The following is a 22973-nucleotide window of genomic DNA, read 5'->3' as shown; positions in this document are numbered from 1 at the left end:
AAAACGTGTTTCATGAGCAAAAGCGAAATGGTTCACCTCCACATTCCGGTACTTCCGTAACGGTTTTACATTGTGATTAGACCAGTTTTAAGCAAAATTTAACGTTGTTTTGCGTAATACAAATTCGAATTACTTAAACACATTCATATATGAGAGATAATCGCTGTATTTTAATCCGTGTCGGCATTCTTATTATTTGTTGACGGGTTCATTCTGAAACGTTGCTGAGAGTTTGTCTTTTGGGCGAGGGGGTACATATCTTGTGGGGATAAAAGGTCTACCACTTCCTGCATCTCCCTTCTTCACAATCTCCAGGTGCAGTCCAGGAAAACTGGCTATTGCACAGCGTTAGCATCAGTAAGTACTCATCAAAGTTAAGAGGATATATTTTTTAATATTCTTCATTTTAGATTTTTAGTCACCTAGCTTTGAGCTATAGCATGGTGGCTAATTAGCCTTAACTGCACGAGCTTACTTAGAATTCCGTTTACACCCGACTTTTAGTTACTTAGCTAAACTAATCACTCTAAAATGCAAAGTTAACTACTTAATATTTAAGCTACGAAGCTGGTTATCGAAAGACGGCATTCACTGAGTTTTAAACTATCAATGTTAGGCTGTTATTAAGTACATTTAGTACTGTACTTACTAAAATGCAATCTTAACATACTTAAACTTTAGTCTTGTCTATTTGTGAGACCTTATACCTGTACTGCACTATATTTCAGCGAGTAATGTTTATGTTTGTGTAACAGTTTAATTACTTTACAAATTTATGCATATGAGTACAAGGTATACTAGAAATTATTGATTTACACAGTAAAGTACAGCTGAATGATTAGTCAATTAATCAGCTGCTGCACCCACAGCATAACCTATGCCACAGATGACCATATTCGGGATATCCACATCCTTTAGCATTATAGGGAGTGGAGAGTGGAAAGACCTGCTTGAGTAGTTGTTTTTAGACCAGTCTGACCTGTGTGTGTATGTATATCTATCTATCTATCTATCTATATCACATTAAAGTGACATTTTCGACTTGTAGCACTTTGCTAAAAAATATTGGCAGATGATGGCACTAGTGTTGTTGTGAATTAATGGGACAACTGCCTTTAGCTAAATATTTTCATTTGAATGTGTAAATCTTATTAAAATAACCTAAAAATATTTTTTTGATGTACATTAAGATAAGAAAAATGTACAACAAAAAGAAGCTACTATTATTTTTCTGATATTAGTGTGTTGTGATCAGCTTAACTTCGTCATTAACTCTTGTAGCTGCAGTATCCTATGTATTCTTTTAATTTAACTGGGGGATTGTAAAAGCTATTTGCTTATCCAGAGTATTTGGTATTTTTCAGCTATTTTTTTAAGGAATAAATCCAAAAAGGAATTATTTTTTTGTTAATTTTAAGGCAAGGCAAGGCAAGTTTATTTGTATAGCACAATTCAACAACAAGGTGATTCAAAGTGCTTTACAGAGACATTAGAAACAAGAACAAATAAAAAGCATGATTTAAAATTGATTAAAACAAGCAAATAAACTAACTAACTAATTAACAAACAAACAAACAAACAAACAAACAAAACAGTATATAAAATCAAAACAGATAAAATCAGAACAGTAGATAAAATCAGTAGTTAAATGTAAGTTTTGAAATTTAAGCTTAAAGTGTGGATTTGGTGCTTTATTCAAATGCAGCTGAGAACAGGTGAGTCTTCAACCTGGATTTAAATAAACTGAGTGTTTCAGCTGATCTGAGGCTTTCTGGGAGTTTGTTCCAGATATAAGGAGCATAAAAGCTGAATGCAGCTTCTCCGTGTCTGGTTCTGACTCTGGGAACTGATAAAAGACCGGATCCAGATGACCTGAGGGATCTGGAAGGTTCATACTGGGTCAGGAGGTCATTGATGTATTTTGGTCCTAAACCATTCAGAGCTTTATAGGCCAGCATCAGAACTTTAAAGTCTATCCTCTGACGGACAGGCAGCCAGTGTAAGGACCTCAGAGCTGGACTGATGTGGTCCACTTTTTTGGTCTTAGTGAGGACTCGAGCAGCAGAGTTCTGAATGAGCTGTAGTTGTCTGACTGATTTTTTAGGTAGACCTGTAAAGATGCTGTTACAGTAATCAAGCCTACTAAAGATGAATGCATGGACTAGTTTTTCCAGGTCCTGTTGAGACATCAGATCTTTTATCCTTGATATATTCTTGAGGTGATAGTAAGCTGACTTTGTTATTGTCTTAATGTGTTTTTCTAAGTTTAGGTCTACATCCATCACTACACCCAAATTTCTCGCCTGGTTTGTGGTTTTTAGATGTATAGATTGAAGTTCTCTGGTGACCTGTAATCGTTTTTCTTTGGCGCCAAAGACTATTACCTCAGTTTTGTTTTTGTTTAGCTGGAGAAAATTGTGGCACAACCAGTCATTGATTTCCTCAATGCATTTACCAAGAGCCTGTACAGGGCCTCGGTCTCCTGGTGACATTGTGATATATATTTGTGTGTCATCTGCATAGCTGTGATAGTTTATTTTGTTGTTGTTTATAATCTGTGCCAGTGGGAGCATGTAGATGTTAAACAGAAGGGGTCCCAAGATGGAACCTTGGGGAACTCCACATGTGATACTTGTCTGCTCAGATGTGAAGTTACCTATTGATACAAAGTATTTCCTGTTTTCTACGTATGTTTTGAACCAGTTTAGTACAGTTCCTGAAAGACCTGTCCAGTTCTCCAGTCGTTTGAGTAATATGTTATGGTCAACTGTATCAAATGCTGCACTGAGATCCAGTAAAACTAGGACTGACATTTTTCCACTGTCTGTATTCAGACATATGTCATTAAACACTTTGGTCAGAGCGGTTTCAGTGCTGTGGTTCTGTCTAAAACCTGACTGGAAGGCATCGTAGCAATTATTCTGTTTTAAGAAGTAACTGAGCTGTTGAGAAACTGCTTTTTCAATGATCTTACTTAAAAACGGGAGATTTGAGATCGGCCTGTAGTTGTTCATTTGTGTCTTGTCAAGATTGTCCTTTTTCAGTATAGGTTTGATTACAGCAGTTTTTAGTGATTCTGGAAACACACCTGATAATAAAGAAAAGTTGACGATCTGTAACAGGTCTGACTCTAAAGTCTTTGAGACCTTTTTGAAAAAACTTGTTGGCAGGACATCTAAACAGCAGGAGGAGTTGTTCAGTTTACCTAAGATGTCCTCCAGGTCTTTGCTGTTAATAGGTTGAAACTGTTTCATGGTGTTTAAACAGTTTTTTGGTGGACACAGTACATATCCTGGATCTGCTGTTGATGTACCAATTGCTTGTCTAATTTTTTGGATTTTTTCAGTGAAGAATTTGGCAAAGTCATTGCAGGCCATGGTCGAATGAAGTTCAGCTGCCACTGACACAGGAGGGTTTGTTAGCCTGTCAACTGTAGAAAATAAGACCCGAGCATTATGGCTGTTTTTAGTGAGGATGTCAGAGAAGTAGGACCTCCTTGCATTCCTCAGTTGTAAATTATAATTGTGAAGTTTCTCTTTATAAATGTCATAATGAACCTGGAGGTTTGTTTTTCTCCATCTGCGCTCAGCTTTCCTACACTCTCTTTTTTTCTTTTTTCACCAGTGTGGAGTTTCTCCATGGAGACTTTTTCCTTCCAGAGATAACCTTCACCTTAATGGGAGCAATAGTGTCCATTACATTTAACATGTTAGCATTGAAGCTATTGACGAGCTCATTGACTGACCCTCTGGGCAGGTCAGGTGTTAATGGGAAGACCTGGTTAAAAATTGCACTACTGTGTTCAGTTATACACTGTTTTGTGATCACTGTTGTTGATATATTTGTGTGGGCTGAGATTTTACTTTCAAAGAAAACACAGTAATGATCAGACAGGCCCACATCAGACACAGTAACCTTTGAAATGCTCAGGCCTTTGGAGATCAGTAGGTCAAGAGTGTGTCCTCTATTATGTGTGGCCTCTGTTACATGCTGAGTCAGCCCAAAGTTGCCCAGAGTGTTACTCAGGTCTTTAGTCCCTTTGTCCTGAGGGTTGTCCACATGAATGTTAAAATCCCCAGCAATAATTACACAGTCAAAATCAACACAGATCACAGACAGCAGTTCACTGAGGTCATTGAAAAAGTCTGTGCAGTATTTGGGAGGCCTGTAAACATTAAGAAACACAACTTTGGATGGGGCCTTCAGCTGTAAAGCCACATATTCAAAAGACTGAAAACTTCCAGGAGATAGCTGCTTACATTGAAATGATTCATTAAATAAGACAGCAACCCCTCCTCCTCTCCTGCTCGCCCTGACCTCACTGATAAAACTGTAGTTAGGAGGGGTCGTCTCGATGAGAACAGCTCCACTGTTACTTTGGTCCAACCAAGTTTCAGTTAAAAACATAAAATCAAGGCTGTGCTCAGTGATTAAATCATTAATTAAAAATGTTTTCCCAGCTAGAGATCTAATGTTTAATAAAGCCAACTTAAGTGTTTTAGAGGTATTACTTGTCTCCTCGTGTTTGGGAGCAGTCTGTGGCACACAAGGTATGTTTACTATGTTTAAAGATCTTTTAGAGTGCAGCTCTCTGTGTTTTGACCAGGCCACATGTCTCCTGTCACCTAAAAGTACAGAAATTTTAAAACCTTCTAGTAAACAGGGTCCCAGCTTCTCCTGGGAAAAGTCATCACTGCCATAATCCTCACAGCCCGGACCCTTCACACATCACGCATCAGACTGCGGAGACAGGGCATGAAGAGGAACTAAGGGGGGCGAGGCTGGGCAATGTGACTTCGATTGCTCTGTTGAGGGTGGGGCTCGATGGCGAACCTTTGGCCGCTCTGGTGGGGGGTTTATGGGGGACAAAAAGGGATTGGGACGGGGGGTAGATCTGAGCCCAGCATTGACCCGCTCCATCATCTCCTCAGTGAATTTCAGGTGTGGGGAGGAGGGAGAAAGGGAGGGGGAGGAGGGTGATGGCCTGTCAGGGGTTTGGGGGACTGGGGAAGGTCGTGGTCCCTTGTCCTGGTCGTTGGTGTTGTTGAGAGAGTTGGAGGCAAATAGGGACCCCTCTTCTTGCCTTAGATGTCTCTCCTTTCTGAGGCTCTTCCTCAGATGCCATGGATGTCTCTCCTTTCTGAGGCTCTTCCCGGGTGGGGGCAAATGGAGCTCCTCCTCAAGGTTTCTGCTGGGCTTTGTCTGTTCTTGGAGTACTGTTTGTTCCTCTTTATGAGATAACTCCTCGTTTATCTCAGCCTTGGCACCAAGCACGGATGGATGACGTATGGAATAAAACAAGTTGGAGGTGAACAGTTTCACCCCTGACTTGTTAAAATTAAATCCATTTGCTTTGAACAGATGCCTGCGTTCCCAAAAAATATTAAAGTTGTCGATAAAGTGCACTGAGTGGTCAGCACATGCTGATATAAGCCATTTATTCAGTGTAAACAACCTGCTGAATCTCTCGTCTCCTCCTCTGACCGGCGGTACAGGTCCACTGATGAATACAGCTGCATTCAGAGAGTTTACAGTATTTAATAATCCAGTAAAGTCCAGTTTCAGAACCTCCGACTGTTGTTTGGACACATCGTTTGACCCTGTATGCAGAACAATGTTTGTCACAGTTGGATATTCATCTGCAATTTGAAGAATTCTCTCCTTCAGGTTGTTGACCATATCGTTAGGAAAGCAGAGGACTTTAGTGTTCTTACCGCACATCCTTTGTGGGTGACTCTGCCGTAAAGGATGTACAATCAGAGTTTCAGGCCTAGCCTTTAGCTTTCCCTGTGGCCTTTCACTTTTCAACAGATTTTCAGACCTTATTTCGCTGCTTTTAGATGGATGGTTGTCCGATATAGATCCAGGGTCCTTTGATAGTGGAGCAAATCTGTTCTGCAGTTTCACATTCAGTTGTTTTGGAGATTTGTTGTTAACCTTCCTATTCACAGTTGTCCAGTCCTGTTTCCTCCCGTATATAGGGGTAGAAGAGCTTCTCTGTCAGATAACAATAAGGGTCATCATTGTTATCTTTTATTTAAGATATTATATTTATCAACTGGAGTACTATGCATTTGAGTTTTTAAACCTGGCTATAGCAGATTGGCATAATGAACAAAATCACTCCTAGTTTTATGAGTTTTACTTTCTTCTGCCCTACACCAACCAGAAAGCAATGTCTGGAAGTCCTGCTGTTGTTATGCGACTGGTGGCCTCAGCCTATGCTGTGGCTGAAAAGGCTGGGACCATTGTACGGAAGGTCCTTCACAGTGGAGAACTTGGTATTGTGGAAAAGGTATGACCCCACTATGTGCATTTTGTGGTTTAACAACACTAGCTGCACTCATGGTTAAACATATAAGTTTAACATTTCTGTTTCTACTTTTGCACAGACAGGCGCTAATGATCTGCAAACACTGGCAGACAGACTAGCACAGCAGAGCATTTGTGCTTCACTGTCCAAACGTTTCCCCAAAATCACCATAATTGGAGAGGAGGTAAGTGTCAACAATATTTAGCCAAATTATTTGCTGTGGATACCTAGACCTAAAAACATCCTCGTATTATGACAAAGCTCATGAATATTTATATACTTTGTTCAGGATCTTCCTTCTGAAGTGATACAGGAAGATCTAATTGAGACTGGCCAGTCAGAGGAAATTCTTCAGAGAAGTTGTCCACCTGAGTACAGCCAGCTGAAAGAAGAAGAGGTAATCACATGTGGGTTTAGTTTCAGAGGTTTAGCACCTGAATAAAAAAGTATTTTCTGCTATTACAAATCAGTGTTGTACAGTTGTTGCTTGGACACTGTTTACCTCCTACGGTGTATACGTACTTGTTCTGAATGTGTCTATCTGAATTTCAGATAGTTGTGTGGGTAGATCCTCTTGATGGCACAAAGGAATATACTGAAGGTATGCTCTTCTGAAGCATGTCTTAAAAATCTCCTCCCATCTCTGTGTATTCAGCTGCATAAAGCTCTCTGTGCACAAGCCTGCTTGGTTGCTTTCTGGTTCTCAGCTCTCAGAACTTCACTGCTACTTTTTTTGCCTCTTCTTTGTTCATCCCTGCTCCTGCTTATCCACCTGTCCGCTGTCTTTCTGCTGACCCTAGCATCGAGGTGTTTCCATTTCCAAGCTGTGGCCCAGGCACCACACAAAGGGTTGGACACCCCTCAGCCTCACAGCACAGCTCTCTGTATGGGAAGGCAACGGTTAAGCCGGGCCTTGCAGAATATTAATTATTATGGCCACACTAGAAATATTTATGAGTGAAAGTGCAGTAATGTCGTTTAGTGGCTTCCAGCTAACATCCTGCTGCTTCCTGACTTCAGGGCTCCTGGATAATGTGACAGTGCTCATTGGGATTGCATATGGAGGCAAAGCCATCGCAGGCGTGATCAACCAGCCGTTCTACAACTACCAGGTACAAGCCAAATCAAAACTGTGTTCAAACTGTCTAACAGCTTTGCTATATAGTGTGTCGGCTATTTTGTAGTACTTTTTGTAAACATCATTCACCTTATAGTACACAACAAAATCATCACAAGACGCACTAAAAACAGCGCACAAAAGCTGCACAGATGAAAGAGTCACCAGAGATGGAAATAATGTGATTTTCTTACCCACTGAGCATGCTGTACCTGGTGAGCTTGATGGCTTCTCAGAGGCAAAATTAGAAGTCTCAGCTGTGCTGTGGCCCATCTTCTCCTGATAAACGCTGACTAGAGCCATATTTTAGTCTTCAGTTGCTGAATTGCATTGTACATCTTAGAGATGCATTATAGAATAGCTCGCTTATTAAAAATCTACATGCAAGCTATAACAATAGGCCAGCAGCTTAGCATCTGAGTGAGCAATATAGCTTTAAAATTATAACACAATAGTTCAATGAAATTTGCAATGATGATATTAATGATGATTAACTTTTTAACTTCTAAATTTAGAATAACTAAAGTAATCTAACCTTGTAACTCTCCAGGACCTGCACGATATTGACACCCAATAAAACTGAAACTGAAAAATATTTTCTACCTGGAATGTCGTCACTTCCGTTAAGCTTTTTAACCAGTTGCTTGAACCCCTGCTTTTCCACCGTTTGATATCTGGGCTTGTCTCATTGTTGTGCACATTAGGGAATGTAAAAGCATGATATCACAGTAGGACTCTTGCAGCTGCACATATATGTAACAGAAACAGTCTGTAGTAGTTGAGTGAGTAAGGTTAATTGTGACATTTTCAACATCAGCTTGGTGCAGGAACACAATTAGGAAGAACCATGTGGGGGATGCTGGGATTGGGCGCTTTTGGGTTCCAGCTCCAGGAAGTTCCAGGTGACAGACGGATTGTCACCACCACCCGTTCCCATAGCAACAAGCTGGTAACAGACTGTGTGGATGCCATGGAGCCTCACGAAGTTGTACGAGTGGGTGGTGCTGGAAATAAGGTAAGATGGCTCTAAAATTTTCTTCTGACAGTGGTAACAACTCTGTGTACTTGTTCGGGCAGGGTTTTTTAAAACTTATCAACATTATCTTTAATTTCAGAGATCATCAAGACAGAAAAACTGCACGTATAGAATGAACAGTCAGTTGATTGATTCCCCGTGTGCCATCACAAGCTTTGAATCCACAGGTTCTGTTAAAGTAGGGTCCTGTGCTCTTCTTATGCTATCATAGGGCTTTGTCTGCAGGCATACCTCACATAATCTACCAAATGCACCCTTCATGCATTTATATCCCACTACTCCATGGCTTTATTTTATGTATCGTCCTGGAGTTTGTGCTTTGTTTAGTTTATTGGTTATCAGCTCTCTCTGCTCTTCTTTCCTCTCACCCCAACCGGCGTTCTCTTTATATTAAAAGATTGCCAGTATTGCAAAGTAGCATTCATAGAAGATTGTTGTAAATGTGGTTTTCTCTCTATTGTTGCAGGCTCTTTGCTTTAGTTTAGCACCCCATTATGAAGGTGGTGAAGGTTGTTACTATATAAATAATAAAAGAAAGATGTAAATCAATATAAAAAAAGTGCTAACAAATTGAACTCACTTTTTTGCATTAGTGACCAATGAATTATGAAGCAGTGAGATTTTTCTTTTACATTATTAAAATTAAAACTTGGAAAAGTGAATGCTTTTGTCTAGTTACAGTGGGGCAAAAAAGTATTTAGTCAGCCACCGATTGTGCAAGTTCCCCCACTTAAAATGATGACAGAGGTCAGTAATTTGCACCAGAGGTACACTTCAACTGTGAGAGACAGAATGTGAAAAAAAAATCCATGAATTCACATGGTAGGATTTGTAAAGAATTTATTCGTAAATTAGGGTGGAAAATAAGTATTTGGTCACCTCAAACAAGGAAAATCTCTGGCTCTCACAGACCTGTAACGTCTTCTGTAAGAAGCTTTTCTGTCCCCCACTCGTTACCTGTATGAATGGCACCTGTTTGAACTCATCATCTGTATAAAAGAGACCTGTCCACAGCCTCAAACAGTCAGACTCCAAACTCCGCCATGGCCAAGACCAAAGAGCTTTCGAAGGACACCAGGAAAAGTATTGTAGACCTGCACCAGACTGGGAAGAGTGAATCTACAATAGGCAAGCAGCTTGGTGTGAAAAAATCAACTGTGGGAGCAATCATCAGAAAATGGAAGACATACAAGACCACTGATAATCTCCCTCGATCTGGGGCTCCACGCAAGATCTCATCCCGTGGGGTCAAAATGATCATGAGAACGGTGAGCAAAGATCCCAGAACCACACGGGGGGACCTGGTGAATGACCTGCAGAGAGCTGGGACCAAAGTAACAAAGGTCACCATCAGTAACACACTACAACGGCAAGGAATCAAATCCCGCAGTGCCAGACGTGTTCCGCTGCTGAAGCCAGTGCATGTCCAGGCCCGTCTGAAGTTTGCCAGAGAGCACATGGATGATACAGCAGAGGATTGGGAGAATGTCATGTGGTCAGATGAAACCAAAGTAGAACTTTTTGGTATAAACTCAACTCGTCGTGTTTGGAGGAAGAAGAATACTGAGTTGCATCCCAAGAACACCATACCTACTGTGAAGCATGGGGGTGGAAACATCATGCTATGGGGCTGTTTTTCTGCCAAGGGGACAGGACGACTGATCCGTGTTAAGGACAGAATGAATGGGGCCATGTATCGTGAGATTTTGAGCCAAAACCTCCTTCCATCAGTGAGAACTTTGAAGATGAAACGAGGCTGGGTCTTCCAACATGACAATGATCCAAAACACTCCGCCCGGGCAACAAAGGAGTGGCTCCATAAGAAGCATTTGAAAGTCCTGGAGTGGCCTAGCCAGTCTCCAGACCTCAACCCCATAGAAAATCTGTGGCGGGAGTTGAAAGTCCGTGTTGCTCGGCGACAGCCCCAAAACATCACTGCTCTCGAGAAGATCTGCATGGAGGAATGGGCCAAAATACCAGCTACTGTGTGTGCAAACCTGGGGCCTGTTCTTCGTACCTCGCTAAGTAAGTTAGCTGGATTAGATTGTTGACGATTTTGCGTGATCCTGGATCGTTCGGTTCCCCGAAGCTCATCCGGGACTTGCTGTCATAGCAACAGAGCCGTAAGCGTAAACCTGCTCGGGAGCAGGTTTACTTTATGTAAACAGGATTAGATCGCGGCCACGCAGGTATGTCCGCTTCATTTATACGAAAGCAACAGCGATATTCCACCACTGTTTCACCATAAATAAATAACATCAATGTAACTAAAGATAATGCAGCACTTGATCCTTTTATTGATGTCACACAGATACATACAGGTCATTTCCTAAAAAAGGGAAATGTACTATTAACATTCTATTACATGTATGTGATTATTACAGATGTAATTCATATTTCAGAGTAGTAATTGTAAATTACTTCGTGTAATCAAGATGAGAGACCACGGCTATAAAAGCGAAGGTGGATTTGGGAAGCCTGTCGCAGCCATGTCCTGTCCGTATATGCGACCAACCCATTGCGGAAGGTGCAAGATTGATAAGGAGAGTCCTCAGAATTCAGCGTATATTGCAGGATAGACAGGATCCTTTAGCTCAGCGCGACAGTGTGCTCATTGAGAGATATCGATATTCCCGTGAGGGTATTATTTACTTAACCAACTTGTTGACGAGGGGGTGCAGGACCACCACCTGTCTTTTTTTCCTCTGCCCTTTTCTTGGTTGCTGTTATGAACAAACTAACAGAGTATTACAGGCCAGTATTACCTTGCCAAGAGACGAAAAGCAATCTAAGAGATAAATATTACCATTCTGTAGAATACTCCTGTATTCCACTTTTACTTGTTCCCATGTTCTTGTGGGTCCTGTTGTGGCTCTAATGTGAAAGGGGATATAATATAACATATTATAATATAATATAATGCCATATGATATTGGACAATATAGTGTCATATGATAGATCTACCCTACCGCCTACTGCTCTGCTGCCGGAAAATACCGAGCGCGCTCCTTCGACATTTTCGCCGACCAATCAGCGGGTTGCCGATCAATGTTTCTACTATCGATGCGTAGCCCCTTTTACGACACCCAGTGATGTCACATTACTGCGTCCAGCTGTACTAATCATCAACAGCAGGTGTGTTCGGGGAACCGGATTAGCGAGCTCACGGTTAGCGCGATGGTTTGGTCTTGGATGTGTCATTTGATCTTGGATGTAGTAAGCGACGTACGAAGAACAGGCCCCTGGTAAAGACCTATAGTAAACGTTTGACCTCTGTTATTGCCAACAAAGGTTATGTTACAAAGTATTGAGTTGTATTTTTGTTATTGACCAAATACTTATTTTCCACCCTGATTTACCAATAAATTCTTTACAAATCCTACCATGTGGATTCATGGATTTTTTTTTTCACATTGTCTCTCACAGTTGAAGTGTACCTCTGGTGCAAATTACTGACCTCTGTCATCATTTTAAGTGGGGAAACTTGCACAATCGGTGGCTGACTAAATACTTTTTTGCCCCACTGTACATAGATAAATTCTACACAGAGAGACTGAACGTACATTTTTCTGTCCGTGCTTCTCTACCTGCAGATTATCCAGCTTGTTGAAGGAAAAGCTTCTGCCTATGTCTTTGCTAGTCCAGGGTGCAAGAAGTGGGACACTTGTGCTCCTGAAGCAATCCTGCATGCTGTTGGAGGTGAAAACGTTTAATCATATAGCAACATAATGTCATGTATAGACACTGTTTTTTTTAGGGTTTAAACCACTTTCTAAAATCGTTTCCCAAATATTTCCTGATCATCTCTTTTTCTAATGCAGGTAAACTGACTGATATGCATGGAAATGCATACCGCTATGATGCTAGTGTAAAGCACATGAACTCTGCCGGGGTTCTTGCTACACTCCGTAACCACAAGTACTACGTCAGCAGAGTACCACAGTCAGTGCTGCAAGCTCTCAAGTCAGACTGAGGTCTGTCTTTATGTTGTCAAAACATACAGTGTAAAATCACTGTTTTGTTTTTTTATTAACCACATTATTTGACTGGTGTATCTAATTTTTAAATGTAACTAGTAACAGCAGTATTGAGGGTATTCTGTGTTCCTGTGCCTAAAACAAATCACCGTGATTTCTGAGTGTCAGCAGACTAACCAAACTACCACTATGATCTGCACTAATTTAATGAATCAGACACAAGTATTAAAGCAGGCTTAACAGCACTTCCATTTATTTCACTCATTTGAAACAAACTTGTACAAATCTCAGAACATCTTAACATACGGTTTCTCAACTTGAAGACCAATAGATTTACAAGGCAAAAGGCAAGATCTGAAGGTTAAATGTTGGTTAGTGAGTTGGAAATGATGTACTGTACTTGATTCGGTAACCACAAAGTCGGAACAGTCTATACGTAATGCAATGCCAACAACAAACAAAATGCAGGCATCTTGACTTGATACATTTTACCCTCTTTTTACACACAGTAACAGAAAATGCATTCTGGACAGTGAAAGAGGGCAATGGTCAAACCCCACTGCTGTGAAGAACAAACATACAACTGAGCTGTGAACACTAAAAATAAACTGACAACGACTAGTTAATCCTGTATTTGAAACCTCGTCTTGTATCTAACAAGATGCCGTGTTCTTCATTTTCTTACCTTCTTTTTCTCTTTTTTCACACTGGCACATCTGTCTACTTTTCTACACATTTACTGTATTTATCAGACTAAAGGACACACACTCAAAGTGCTCTCTGAGCGGTGTGGGTCCATGATGTCTGGATTTTTACTTCAGAAGCAAAAAAGGAACCATTTACAATGTTGCTTTATCGATATTTTATACCAACAATGGAAACACCCACTAATGCTTGTTCAGTGATGTGAGGGATTAAAAATGTACACAGTACAGTATGAGTTGTGGAAAAATGGACTTGAAACACTACGAGGAGCATCGGCTTTATACAAATGCCCAACTAAAGATTTAGCACAAGTTGGCATCTTTTTGAAATTAAGAGGCTTTAATAGCCCTCTCACATAATTGTGCTTGCATACAGCAAAATTTCTAGCAATATTTATTGCACTAACATCATAAAAGTCTCTGGATTTTATTGGCATCTCCATAGGAAGAAAACATTCTTGAGTCGTAAGAAAAGTCTTAGCTGTCACATTTAAAGATAAAATTCAACATTATGGGAAATATGCTTTGGCCGTACCTGCTAAGTGTGAAATTCATGGTGAATTGATTAACGGTTCGTTTGTTGTGTTGTTTGGGACTGTAGGTACAGCTAACAGAGCTTAGCATAAAGACTGGAATCAAGTGTCTAGCATGACTAGCAGAGATCAAATACAACAAAATCAACATATCAGCACCTCCAAAGCCCAATAATATTAACAAGAACGTTAACAATATTTGGTTTATCTGGACGAACAAAAAAAAAAAAAACCCACACTAATTTTAAAGGCGTTCTTTGAGTCAACTTTAATGCTGTACACCATGTACAGTACATACTTATATAGTATGTGAATTTTAAGAAGGTAGTCCAAATTTGATTGCAATCAAATTCAAATTTAATTTGTGAATAAACCTAAAAAAAAAATAGTACTCGAGGAGCTAAATCTAACAATCGACCTGGTAGATACTTTGCTCATGCTACCCTGCAGCTCAGTCTCACTGCAAAACCTGAAGGAGTAGACAAACGACTAATTGTGAACACAAATTGTCCTTTTTGTTGACACTTACCCCAGCACTGAATTTAATGCACTTCAGTTGGAAGTACCTCTTGTGCCCACATGCGCTGCTTTAAAACATTTGCTACAACATTTGGGGCGATCGTGGCTCAAGAGTTGGGAGTTCGCCTTGTAATTGGAAGGTTGCCGGTTCGAGCCCCGGCTTGGACAGTCTCGATCGTTGTGTCCTTGGGCAAGACACTTCACCCGTTGCCTACTGGTGGTGGTCAGAGGGCCCGGTGGTGCCAGTGTCCGGCAGCCTCGCCTCTGTCAGTGCGCCCCAGGGTGGCTGTGGCTACAATGTAGCTTGCCATCGCCAGTGTGTGTGAATGGGTGGATGACTGGATATGTAAAGCGCTTTGGGGTCCTTAGGGACTAGTAAAGCGCTATATAAATACAGGCCATTTACCATTTACACCTGTTTAAACCCAACCCATGATCTTTTCCTAAATCTAACCAAATATTTTTGCTGCCTAAACCAAACCAACACCTAAAAGCACAACTAAAGCCTCAAAGTATCAATTTGGAGACACTCAGGACTAACAATTTTAAGTTTTCCTGAGTCTTTTGCACTTTCAGACTGGAAGCACAACAATTTGTGTCTTAATTAATGGATCTGTGCTCATGGCACATCTGTTTTGCAAACTAACACCCGTGATGGTGGGAAATGCACTAATGCAACAAACAGCCATTCCTTGAGAGCACATCCATACTTTTGAAAGCGTGACAAGTATTGAGATGCAATGTGTCCTTAACAAGAGATCTGTCAATTTAAGTTTTATACTGGGAAGTCTGAAGAGTGATTTCAGGCCCTTGTGCTAAGCTATGAAAGCCATATTTAACAGGTGAGAAGTCTTACCTGATAGTTTGCAGGAACACAAAGGAGCATATTTCCCAAAATGTTTAACGATTTAACCAGTGTAATACTTGAGATAACACAGTGGGAATCGAGATGAGACTGGAATTATTTGGACCTGTAGGCTGGGAGAGTGCTGATTTTACACATTGCTTAAACAAAGAGCTCATCTCAATCACACAAGCGTGCATGCATTTACAAAACCACGATTTTTTTTTTTTTTTAAATCTGAAGGCAAAGAAGCATCTCGCCCATTTCGAAAAAAGGTTGGTGTTAATATTCCTGAATGAGCTGAGTAAATACATACTGTAGCATTAAAAAAGAAAAATCACTCACATATTCATAAAAATACCCACAGAACAAGCAAAACAAAAAACCCTCTCTTTGAGTTTTTATTTACACATGAATAAACTGACTGAGAAGGCTGGAGTGTTTGAGGCAGCCTGCAGGGATGTGGGCCAAAGCCCAGCCAGAGGAGGAGCAGGAGAGTCGGGGCCAGCTGCTCACCTCTTTTTAGGTGCCTGAGTGGTACGAGGTGGGGTGACAGGGCGTCCTGAATTCACCCCTCCATACTGATACTTAGCTTTTTTCTCTGACGGCTTCAGGATCTGAAAAGAACAGATAGCAGTGTTGACATAAGCCTACAGAGGATTTAAGGGAGATTTAATGTGCCATCAAAATTAACACGCTCTACCTGAAAAGAACACATGAGTGATTCGTCCACGCTCATCATGCCGCCTGCATTGTCAAACTCCCCACAGTAATTGGGAGCAGAAAACAGGGTCACCAGCTGCCGCTTTGCAAAGAACTCATAACCGTCCTCAACAACCTGTGGTGTGGCAGGATTAATACAAGATGACTGACTGAAAATTAACTGGCACCTATTTTGGTAATCAATTCAATTCAGTTATTTTTAAGGCTTGTTTTTTTTTTAAAGATTGTTTAATGTTCCACTCAGTAAGCCAAAAATACTTTCTACTTGGTGGTTGTAAGTCATTCAAGAATATTTAGGGAACATGTTTTGCATACAAAATGATCAGCTCTGTTTTCACTTTCGAGCTGTAATAAATAAAAATGATTTAATTCAATTAAAACTGACCAAACTTGTTTTCATTAACAAATGGAAGTTTAATTATCAGCTGAGCCATTTTAATACAGTTGTATGTCATCAAGTAGCTTGAGTGTTACCTGATGTGCTCGACAGATGAGGTCCAAGTCGTGGCGGTTGAGGAACTTGCTGACCACATCAGCCCCAAAGGTGAAGGAGACGCCCCGATCATTTTCACCCCAGCCCTGGACATCTTTGTCTGGATCAGACCACAGCAGGTCGCACAGCAAGCCTGGAATGTGGCACATTTAGGTCAGCAGTGCAGTCGAGTTGAGCAGTTACCCACCGACAAGTGCCTATTTTTGTAAACTTCTACATGTAATTGTGTGTTTAAAAAACTGACATTTCACCTGTTGGTTAGTGAAACTGTTGTGAAGACTTGTTTCTGAGCGACATCTTGGTGTTTTAAATCCAAACTTGTCACCATGCACTGATACAGTAGAGACTTGTCAGTCACAAGTCAGGCTCACCCTAAACCGTACATAACTGAAACTAGTCAGCAAGACCATAACCTCATCACAAAAGTGTTTATGGTACCATCCAGCAAAGTCGACCTCAAATTGACATTACTAGTTGATTTGAGCAGCACAGCCCTCCAGCTGCTGAAGCTGGAATAAGACACTTTTTGTAAAAAAAAAAAAAAAAAGGAAAAAAAAAGGTTTTAAAATTTCTGGTTTTGACTTGTCCTCTCATATATCAGTGCTGATGTGGCGGTAGCTACGTGTACCGTGACAGTGACCATAAATGGGCGTGGCTATGTGATGGAATTACCAGAAGTGATGGGTATGGTCACCCTGACTGGCCATTGTAAAAATTCAGTCTAAATGGGGGTTCAAAATGGAACAACTAACAGCGATATGGAAAGCAAAGATCCAGGAATGCCATTAACAGTCAGATGCTTCAAATGACAACAGATGAAAAAACTTAAGGACATGAAGTGGACCACTCCTGAGTTACATTTTTCCTCATCTCTGAGGTGAGTGATCTAAACAGCTCTGAGTGGGAACAAAGAAAGTGCTGACTGACATAAGGGGGTGGTAAAAACATAAGAGAGTTACCTAGACAACCAGAGCCTAAAATGTCCTGTAATGAGCATCTGTCAGCTACAAAGCAAGGCACCATGAGCAAATCGTTTCATATCTGGATGGGGCTTAAGGCACTATGACAATGGCTTTACTCTTTAAACCTCAAAGCTATGTCCATCCTTTATATACAGTCTACATGCTAAAGCAGTAGGTGGCAATGTATTCATAATTTTACACAGTGGGAAATGACTACAGATATATATGATGATCTTCATGAATCTATTAACTTAAACACAGACCTGTGTCTGGGACATCAGTGGGTCTCATAATACGTCGGATTTGTTCCATGGACTGCAGATCAGGTGACAGTCCTGAGCAAAAGAAGACAGTATTTACTACATGCATCAGTAAAAAATTTAGACATGACAAAAACAAAGTTGACTAATGTCATGAATTACCAAGTATTTACTGTAGTTAGTAAAATATGTTAAGTTAATGCAATAGTAACAAGATATATTACTAGCTGAGCCCTCAAATGCATTTAAATATCTAAGAATGATAAATGGAGTAATTCTATATGATCACTCACTGCCTATTTAGAGGCACACTTTTAATTCACGGAGACAAATTATTCAGCCGTACTTTGTTACCTCCCACATAACAGATGTTTCACAAACCTCCGTGACAGCAGAAAATCTTCTCATCAATAATCGCAGCAATGGGCAGACAGTTAAAACAGTCTGTGAATGTCTTCCAGAGCTTTATGTTGAACCTGCGTTTGCCTGAGGAAAATTTAACCAAAAACAATTTCCAATTCAGGTGTGTTATTTTACATCCATGAAAACCTCCGTTATCTCACAACCAGAAATGTTCACTTTTCACATTTTTAGCTTTCAGAAAATTCAATATGTGTTTTGAAGTTTAATCATTATCAGATTACTTTAATAATCATGAGTTGTATTCTCTAGTGCAGTAAGCACTAGAGAATGTTAAGGATTAAATCCAATGTTGATCAAACATTTTTGTCTTTTACACATAATTTATTGCCATAGTGCTTATTTCCATTGAATAACAGAAAGAGAAAGGAAAATAGTTCTTCAGTTTGTATCGATACAAACCACAGAAGCAGCTAATCTTTACATCTATGAAACTGTAACCATCAAGTTAAATTAACAGAATTTAAATCTAACAGTATTCAGATGCAGGCAAGCACTGATTTTTCAACTTACATTCGTCATAGAAGCCGTAGATGCGATTGATGGAGGCACACTCGTGGTTCCCTCTGAGCAAGAAGAAGTTTTCTGGATATTTGATCTTGTAAGCGAGAAGAAGGCAAATGGTCTCTAATGACTGCTTCCCTCTATCCACGTAATCTCCCAGGAACAGATAGTTGGCCTCTGGCGGAAAACCTCCATACTCGAATAGCCTTAACAAGTCTGTGTACTGCCCATGGATATCACCTGAAATTAAAATTTTTACCTACAGTTTATTGATCTCATGTGATTATACAGATATATTTGAAAAAGAATGGCATATTTATAAACATATTTATAAAATGTGTAGTAAAATATTAAGCTCAACTGTATCAAATGCTGCACTGAGATCAAGCAGGACAAGCACACAGGTAAGTGCAGTGTCAGAGGCAATAAGGCAGTTATTCATAATCTTCACTAATGCAGTTTCTGTGCTACAGTGAACTACTGTGAATCTAAATATGGTTAACCTGGAGCAAAAATAACAGCATTGTGGGGTGGACTGTCTTGCTGTGAAGGGACTTAAAACATATAAGACAAATCCAAGTGGATTTTTGCTCAATTCAACCCATAAGCATTGTAAATGTAGTGAACAAATAAAAACAATGTATATAAATGCCCTCTGGGGATATAGGTGGGTTCTCACCACAGATTTTGAGTGGAGCCTCAAGTTCAAGAAGAATTGGCTGACTGAGGAAAATCTCTCTGGACTTGATGCAGAGCCCCCGCACCTCAGCCTCTGTCATCTGTACGATCTTCCCTGGACGGCATCCTCGCACTACAAGGTAAAAAGTAACACACATATCATTATTGTGATTAAAACAGAAAAAGAAAAACATTTCATTCATATCACCAATTCCCAAAACATTTATATTAAACAAAACTATTAATAAAAAAAAAATAGTATGTTCAAGTCACAAGTTTTGTCTTTTATTTACATTTGCACCACAGATGAAAGAAATCTGATCACCAAGTTTTGCTTTGCTACTGGCCAAATATGCCATTTACTCCAGTCAACATGGGTTGTTATGAACTGGCAAGATCAGGAATGAACAGCTTGTTGGCTCAGTTGGAAGTTTATGAGTGAGTGAGCGCAGGCGGTCTAGTCTAGAGGGCAGATTAATGTATGAAGAAAAAAAAACAAGGTTGTTTAGAAATGTGGTAGCGCTAGCCAAAGCTGAAAGCTTACTCACAAATGTTATTGAAAAACTGACAGTAGGTACAAGTTGCACATTAAACCCATAATGGTAACCACAGATTAAAAACAATAAAGATTTGTAATAAATTAGCATGATGCTGATTTTTAATTACAGTGGAGTTCTAGTAATGTTAAATACTATCATTCTTCCTGCAGATGTTAAATGCACAAATTTCAGTATGTGCAGAACAAATACATCCAAAATTAGTTCATGACATGCATTAAAGTAGATGGAATTGAAGGATTTAATAAATTTTGAAGTGTAAAGACAGTAACAATGATTTTGCATATCATTGGTTTTTCCATAACCACAAAGTGCATCTGCCAATAAGCAGGATGTTTAACCAGATATTATTTATTGTTTTCCGTATACCATTCTTTATTTGGTTTCAGGCAAGCAACAACAAAAATAATACTGAATTGTTATGAGCAAATGAAAAGATTAGGGTGAAAGGTAAAAGAAGTTCACTTCACTTTTACTTACACTGATGGATGTGGGGTTTATTTAAACTACTTTATAATTCTGGGTATCATACGCAGGTTTTTTTTCAGCTTTTAGAAATTGGACCAAAAATACAATTAAATTTTAAGTTTTGTTTATTTTGTTTTCATTTAAGACACTTTTTTAATCAATCGAATACGTCATTTTTATTGATACATTTCATTTATTTTAGCTCTTAAATTATGCATTGTACAGCAACTAATAACTCAAGATTCTCGTTTTCTTAAATGTTATGGAATTGCTTTATTTAAAAGTATCAGGTACTGTGGGAAATACTAATACCTCAGAACAGTACTAGTGGACTGAGTTGATTCCCACCCCAGGTACAGCCTAGGGAATACACTGGTTTACTGTTTAAATTAGCAAAGGCTCATTAGCCGTGCAGGCTTTAGTGATCCCCTACGTAAAGGGGGTGTGTCCGCAGAGGTAGCCGACTTAGTTACCTGCCTTGGGAACGAGAACAATTAGTGTTACTAAGAAACCATAAAATTTCACAGTTCTTCCCGTTCCCCAACATAAGAAAAATATTAACCAGCACCCACTACAACAAAAGAGGTGCTGTTAAACCCTCAACTTATATGACTACTTAATTTAATTAGCTTTCACTATCCCTATCGGGCAACAGCAAGCCAATTTGACATCACTCTTATTTTCCACACAATCTCAAAACTAGCATTAACCAGCAATAACGAACAGATAGAGTGATGCCACACTATTTGGGTCGAACGTTTACCGTAGCTTTTTAACGCGGCGGTTAGCTTAAGGCTTGATGCCGATGAAAAACAGACAGCTAAGGATGCGATGGCGAAATGCTTTCGAAACATGTCGTGAAGTTCCTGGTTACAAACAAGAACCTCCAGATAGCCTTTTTCTCCTCCCCGAATAAATTTACATAACGACGCTAGATCACAAATGCTAACCTACCTTCCAGTAATCTAGAGATGAGGCTGTCAACGTTCAACTCGCTTTCCGCCATGTTTCTGATGCTCACACAGGCAGGTTAATGGACAACACTGGCCCTGAGTGATGACTTGTAGGCTCGATGAGTGGACAAGCTCACTCAAGTAAAATCACACTTAAATGTACAAAAGTACGGAAGCTATGGATATAAAATAAGGCAAGAGAGCATTATCAAGACACAGTATCGACGAACAGAGGTATTATAGCTTTAGATTTTTTATTAGTTTATTTATTCTGGGGGGGTTGTTTGTTTTTGTTTTTCATTCAGTTTAGTTTGCCCCAACTCATTTGTTAAGTCTTTACTTTTGTAAAGCTTCACTTCGCTGTTTGCTTCATCAATAAGGGGATTTAAGACGTTCAGAACAGTCCAGTAATGCAGTACAAGCACTTGACTCAGAGTCTTAAAAAGTATTTAAATGAAGAGGTTAGGAAAAGAAAAAAGGGGGAAGAAAAATGGGATACAGAGATGAAGAAAGTAGACAGGAGTGCTGGGAGGCCTACCTACCCTCCCCTTTTTTAGATTAAAATCCGCCACATATACACATGTACATATAAACCTTATCCTTATTGAACTAATATAATTGAAATCAATTGAAATTGAATCAGTCATCAACTACTTCACAATTTCAAACGCACCATATACATTTAGCATAATTAAATTAAAAGTTTAATAATGTTATTTTATACTGCACAAGCTACAGGTAGTGACGTTGTGCTAATGCTAGGTAGCATTTTGCAGGGCATTTTTATTGTTACTTTATGTTTATCTTTTATATGCCAGAATATATTTACAAATCCAACAACCCTGTGAACTTAAACATATTGATACAAAAGCTTTATGAAATGCTGGGTTTGCAAAGGAAATACTTTTACTATGGTTAGACTCCTTTAACTCAGTTGAATGCTCACCCTTTCAGGCGTACAACTGAACACACTCATTTCACTGTGAGCACTAAAGAAGCAGGAAAGACAAAGATGGAGCCTGATGATTCACGACGTTGTGAGGAGCAGGATTTTGAATTTAATTCTGAATTTAACAGGGAGCCAATATAGGAGAAATTCACACACCTGGTTCAAATTTTGCATTCAATTATACAGTATATAGACTTAATGTACCTCCCCTGGTATCTAAATGACTCCAGCTCTATCTTTTTATGCTATGAAAATGCCTGTAAGCAGTGCGATCTGGATGAGGGTCATTTTAATAGAATTTAATTTAATTTATTTTTATTTAGAAAGAGGGACAATACATATTAATGAACATTTTAACAAATGTAAATATGCCAGATTATAGGCTTGGGCTCATTTCCATCTGCAGACTCTCTGGCAGGTTGGTGTTACAGATAAATTAGTAAAAACATACAGAGACACTATTCACAGATCATGTGACAAGGACAAAAACAGTGATCACATCATATTAGAACAAACAATGACAAGAAGAGTGGACAACAGAGGACAATATAGATAACAGTAAAGGAAACACCTCAATTATATTGCACAAACCCCAGTATTACACATGCCCTGACTGTCCTGATATTGCACTGACCCATTACACTAATAGTTTTTTCCCTTTTTGTAAATACACTAACTAAAAAACATTGATACGGTCTTTTTAACGTTAAGGCACAGGCATGAGTCATTCAGCCATTTTTAAAATAATGTAATGCCAATGAAAGCTGATGGGCTGCATCATCAGCAGTTTTGGCTTGTGTAAAAATTACCGTATCATCAGCATATATAATTGTGTCCACATTTTGCACACATTGGGCAAGTCATTTAATTAAAGTGAAAATAACAGGGGGCCTAGAATTTAACCCTGAGGGACACCTTACATACAGTAAAGATAGGGTGAATTACTATTCTTTATTTGTATGC

At 39.5% G+C, this 22973-nt stretch overlaps 2 protein-coding genes across 3 annotated transcripts; one reads left to right on the top strand and one right to left on the bottom strand.

The window, feature by feature from the left end:
* Window positions 1-20: 20 nt before the first annotated feature.
* On the top strand, window positions 21-16345 carry bpnt1 (bisphosphate nucleotidase 1). Of its 2 annotated transcripts, XM_082505155.1 has the most exons (10): window positions 21-357; window positions 6170-6295; window positions 6393-6497; window positions 6603-6710; window positions 6866-6914; window positions 7334-7425; window positions 8248-8445; window positions 12060-12165; window positions 12288-12440; window positions 16257-16345. In XM_082505155.1, the coding sequence occupies exons 2-9, from the start codon at window positions 6176-6178 to the stop codon at window positions 12437-12439; spliced, it is 930 nt and encodes a 309-aa protein (XP_082361281.1). In that variant the 5' UTR covers window positions 21-357; window positions 6170-6175; the 3' UTR covers window position 12440; window positions 16257-16345. The 2 variants fall into 2 exon arrangements, with proteins under 2 accessions (XP_082361281.1, XP_082361280.1); XM_082505154.1 differs by lacking the exon at window positions 16257-16345 and having other exon boundaries at window positions 12288-13069.
* LOC309689018 (serine/threonine-protein phosphatase PP1-beta catalytic subunit-like) lies at window positions 12669-21923 on the bottom strand. The gene is made up of 8 exons (XM_082505153.1): window positions 21063-21923; window positions 19085-19216; window positions 18415-18645; window positions 17863-17967; window positions 17485-17556; window positions 16241-16392; window positions 15747-15881; window positions 12669-15660 (listed from the first exon to the last, which is right to left on the bottom strand). The coding sequence occupies exons 1-8, from the start codon at window positions 21112-21114 to the stop codon at window positions 15556-15558; spliced, it is 984 nt and encodes a 327-aa protein (XP_082361279.1). The 5' UTR covers window positions 21115-21923; the 3' UTR covers window positions 12669-15555.
* Between the last annotated feature and the right edge of the window lie 1050 nt (window positions 21924-22973).

The sequence above is a fragment of the Aulonocara stuartgranti genome, assembly GCF_965226115.1.
Source record: "Aulonocara stuartgranti genome assembly, chromosome: 15".
In the NCBI taxonomy this organism is placed as follows: domain Eukaryota; kingdom Metazoa; phylum Chordata; class Actinopteri; order Cichliformes; family Cichlidae; genus Aulonocara; species Aulonocara stuartgranti.
Note: the sequence above shows the minus strand (reverse complement) of the source record. Positions and strands in the feature narration are given on the sequence as shown.